Raw genomic sequence first — 4178 nt, 5'->3', positions numbered from 1 at the left:
CCACATTTCCACGGTTTCTCCGTGGTCCGGGTGTCCTTGTCTCTCTCCAGGTTGGACGATCAGTTGAAGCCTCGTCCACACACAGAACACGTGTACGGTTTCTCCCCGTGAATGGTGCAATGTTTTTTCAGGCTGTGTAACTGGTTAAAGCTCTTTCCACAGTCAGTGCACTGGAACACTCTCACTCGGGTGTGTGGGTCTCAGTGCTTTTCCAGTCACACTGATGTTTGAAATCTTTTCCCACAGACAGAACAGACAAACATTTCTCCTTGCACATTCAAAGGCCGATGATATTCAGGTTCTGATGAATCGAGTGACTGTCAGATCTTGATGTGATGTTTGGTTTGAGTTTCCCGTCTGCAAATTCTCCCCTTCTAATACCCTGTAAAAGGAGTTTACAAAAGTCATCACTGTGAATACAGGATAGAAATTCAGAACAGACAATTCTAGTTTCTATGGAACATTCTTTCCCCTCTTGATCCATCAAAGCTGCTGAGTGAGTGAATTCTTTCTTGACAAATCACCAAGGAAGAAGCCAGATTACAAGTCATGCATTATGCACTGTTTATCACAACTTATAGTTAAAGTTGGGCACACGGACGCTTAATAGACATGTATAAATGTAATCAGAGTTATCTAGCAATTGAGCAGTAAATCACCAATGGACAAAGTTATTTAACAAAACGAGTAGAAAAGGTTATACAGGCAATTCAGTAAATCACCGTAAATTAGCACTAACATGCTGAATATTAATTACAAGGGCCGAGTCTCAGGTTATAAATTATTGCGATTACTTTAAGAGCAATTCCTTTGATAGCTGATGTGTTAACAGCTTTGAACAGTCCGTCTATCAAATAGCTCAAGTCTACGTGTGATTACCGACATTCAGAATTTACATGGACTCGTCTTCGAGTTACCGAACAGACTTTCTGCTGTCAATATAGAGCTGGAGGGTTGGACTCTGATGTGATTACTTGTCATCTTTTGTTCAATACATTCGCTTAGTTGATTGATATTTCAAACGAGGTTTGGAGGCCTGATGCTGTATTCACACATGGAAGGCGAGATGCTGTGGGGCACACGCTAAATCCAGCAGGGGTTATTGACATGAGAAACAAATCCCAACTGCCAGAATGAACACAGTTCAGTCCCTATCTCTGTAACCTTCTCCAGCCCTGCAATCCTCCGAGATCTCTGCACTCCTCCAATTCTGATCTCTTGCGCATCCCTGATTTTAATCGCTCCAACATTGGCGGCCGTGCCTTCAGCTGCCTAGGCCCTAAGCTCTGGAATTCCCTCCAAAAATCTCTACGCCTCTCTGCACCTTTAAGACGCTCCTTAAAACCTACCTCTTTGACCAAGCTTTTGGGTACCTGTCCTAATATCACTTTTTGTGACTCGGCGTCAAATTTTTGTTTGATAATACTGATGTGAGGCATCTTGGGCCGTTTTACTATGTTAATTGTTCCAAATAAATGCAAGTTGCTGTTGGATGTGATTAACAGCAGAATCCAAACCCTGCAGTCACATGTGAACTCGCTGGTGTCTCAGCAGGTTGGATGACTTAGTGAATCCCTTCCCACAAATGGAGCAGGTGAACGGCCTCTCCCCAGTGTGAACTCGTTGGTGTTGAGTGAGTTGGGAAGAACAAGTGAATCCCTTCCCGCACACGGTGCAGGTGAACGGTCTCTCCCTAGTGTGAACACGCTTGTGTTCAGTGAGTTGGGAAGAACAAGTGAATCCCTTCCCGCACACGGTGCAGGTGAATGGCCTCTCCCTAGTGTGAACACGCTTGTGTTCAGTGAGTTGGGAAGAACAAGTGAATCCCTTCCCGCACACGGTGCAGGTGAATGGCCTCTCCCCAGTGTGAGCACGCTTGTGTTCAGTGAGGTGGGAAGAACAAGTGAATCCCTTCCCACACACGGGGCAGATAAATGGCCTCTCCCCAGTGTGAGTGCGTTGATGTGTCAGTAATTGGGGTGAAGTAATGAATCCTTTCCCACACTCAGTGCAGGTGAACGGCCTCTCCCCAGTGTGAATACGTTGGTGTCTCAGCAGATCATTTCTACTTTTAAAGCTCTTCTCACAGTCAGAACATTTAAAAGGTCTCTTATCAGTGTGAACATATTTGTGTTCAGTGAGGCCGGATAAAAAAGTGAATCCTTTCCCACACACGGAGCAGGTGAACGGCCTCTCTCCAGTGTGAAGACGCTGGTGTTCAATGAGGTTGGATGACTGCCTGAACATCTTCCCGCAGTGAATGCAACTGAATGGTCTCTCGTCAGTGTGAACTCGCTGGTGTGTGAGCAGGGTGGATGACTGAGTGAATCCCTGCCCACACACGGAGCAGGTGAACGGCCTCTCCCCGGTGTGACTGCGTCGATGAATTTCCAGCTGTGACGGGCAATTGAATCCCTTCCCACAGTCCCCACATTTCCACGGTTTCTCCGTGGTCCGGGTGTCCTTGTGTCTCTCCAGGTTGGACGATCAGTTGAAGCCTCGTCCACACACAGAACACGTGTACGGTTTCTCCCCGCTGTGAATGGTGCGATGTGTTTTCAGGCTGTGTAACTGGTTAAAGCTCTTTCCACAGTCAGTGCACTGGAACACTCTCACTCGGGTGTGTGGGTCTCAGTGCTTTTCCAGTCACACTGATGTTTGAAATCTTTTCCCACAGACAGAACAGACAAACATTTCTCCTTGCACATTCAAAGGCCGATGATATTCAGGTTCTGATGAATCGAGTGACTGTCAGATCTTGATGTGATGTTTGGTTTGAGTTTCCCGTCTGCAAATTCTCCCCTTCTAATACCCTGTAAAAGGAGTTTACAAAAGTCATCACTGTGAATACAGGATAGAAATTCAGAACAGACAATTCTAGTTTCTATGGAACATTCTTTCCCCTCTTGATCCATCAAAGCTGTAAGTCCCCGTCCCACACACTCTCCCTCCTCCCTGTGCTGAAATCCAACCATCGCATCATCTCCAACATTTCATTCCTCCACTCCCAGTTTTCACTCTCCCTCCCTCTCCTCTGGTTGGGTTCAGTTCCACACTCCCTGTCTTCACAGTGAGAATAAATTAAATGAATCAATGATTTTCTCTCCTGGTCACGGGATCACTGAAGCCCCGCCCACTCTTTGTTCCTGGTCACGGGATCACAGAAGCCCCGCCCACTCTTTGTTCCTGGTCACGGGGTCACTGAAGCCCCGCCCACTCTTTGTTACTGGTCACGGGGTCACTGAAGCCCCGCCCACTCTTTGTTCCTGGTCACTGGGACAATGAAGCCCCGCCCACTCTTTGTTCCTGGTCACTGGGACACTGAAGCCCCGCCCACTCTTTGTTCCCGGTCACTGGGACACTGAAACTCCGCCCACTCTTTGTTCCCAGTCATTGGGACTCTGAAGCCCCGCCCACTCTTTGTTCCCAGTCACTGGGACACTGAAGCCGCGCCCACTCTTTGTTCCCAGTCATTGGGACTCTGAAGCCCCGCCCACTCTTTGTTCCTGGTCACGGGGACCCTGAAGCCCCGCCCACTCTTTGTTCCCAGTCACTGGGACACTGAAGCCCCGCCCACTCTTTGTTCCTGGTCACTGGGACACTGAAGCCCCGCCCACTCTTTGTTCCCGGTCACTGGGACACTGAAGCCGCGCCCACTCTTTGTTCCCGGTCATTGGGACCCTGAAGCCCCGCCCACTCTTCTTTCCCGGTCACTGGGACCCTGAAGCCCCGCCCACTCTTTGTTCCTGGTCACTGGGACCCTGAAGCCCCGCCCACTCTTTGTTCCTGGTCACTGGGACTCTGAAGCCCCGCCCACTCTTTGTTCCTGGTCACTGGGACACTGAAGCCCCGCCCACTCTTTGTTCCTGGTCACTGGGACACTGAAGCCCCGCCCACTCTTTGTTCCCGGTCACTGGGACCCTGAAGCCCCGCCCACTCATTGTTCCTGGTCACTGGTACCCTGAAGCCCCGCCCACTCTTTGTTCCCAGTCACTGGGACCCTGAAGCCCCGCCCACTCTTTGTTCCCGGTCACTGGGACCCTGAAGCCCCGCCCACTCTTTGTTCCCGGTCACTGGGACCCTGAAGCTCCGCCCACTCTTTCTTCCTGGTCAATGGGACCCTGAAGCCCCGCCCACTCTTTGTTCCTGGTCACTGGGACACTGAAGCCCCGCCCACT

The 4178-nt window shown here is 49.9% G+C and overlaps 1 protein-coding gene across 1 annotated transcript; it reads right to left on the bottom strand.

Annotated features, from left to right (window-relative positions):
- Positions 1 to 521: 521 nt before the first annotated feature.
- Positions 522 to 2691, bottom strand: LOC137307338 (zinc finger protein 501-like). The gene has a single exon (XM_067976807.1). It carries the CDS (start codon positions 2245 to 2247, stop codon positions 1525 to 1527), a length of 723 nt encoding a protein of 240 aa, XP_067832908.1. The 5' UTR covers positions 2248 to 2691; the 3' UTR covers positions 522 to 1524.
- Positions 2692 to 4178: the final 1487 nt, after the last annotated feature.

This window comes from Heptranchias perlo, chromosome 3, assembly GCF_035084215.1.
Source record: "Heptranchias perlo isolate sHepPer1 chromosome 3, sHepPer1.hap1, whole genome shotgun sequence".
In the NCBI taxonomy this organism is placed as follows: domain Eukaryota; kingdom Metazoa; phylum Chordata; class Chondrichthyes; order Hexanchiformes; family Hexanchidae; genus Heptranchias; species Heptranchias perlo.
This window is presented reverse-complemented; position numbering and strand designations above follow the sequence as displayed.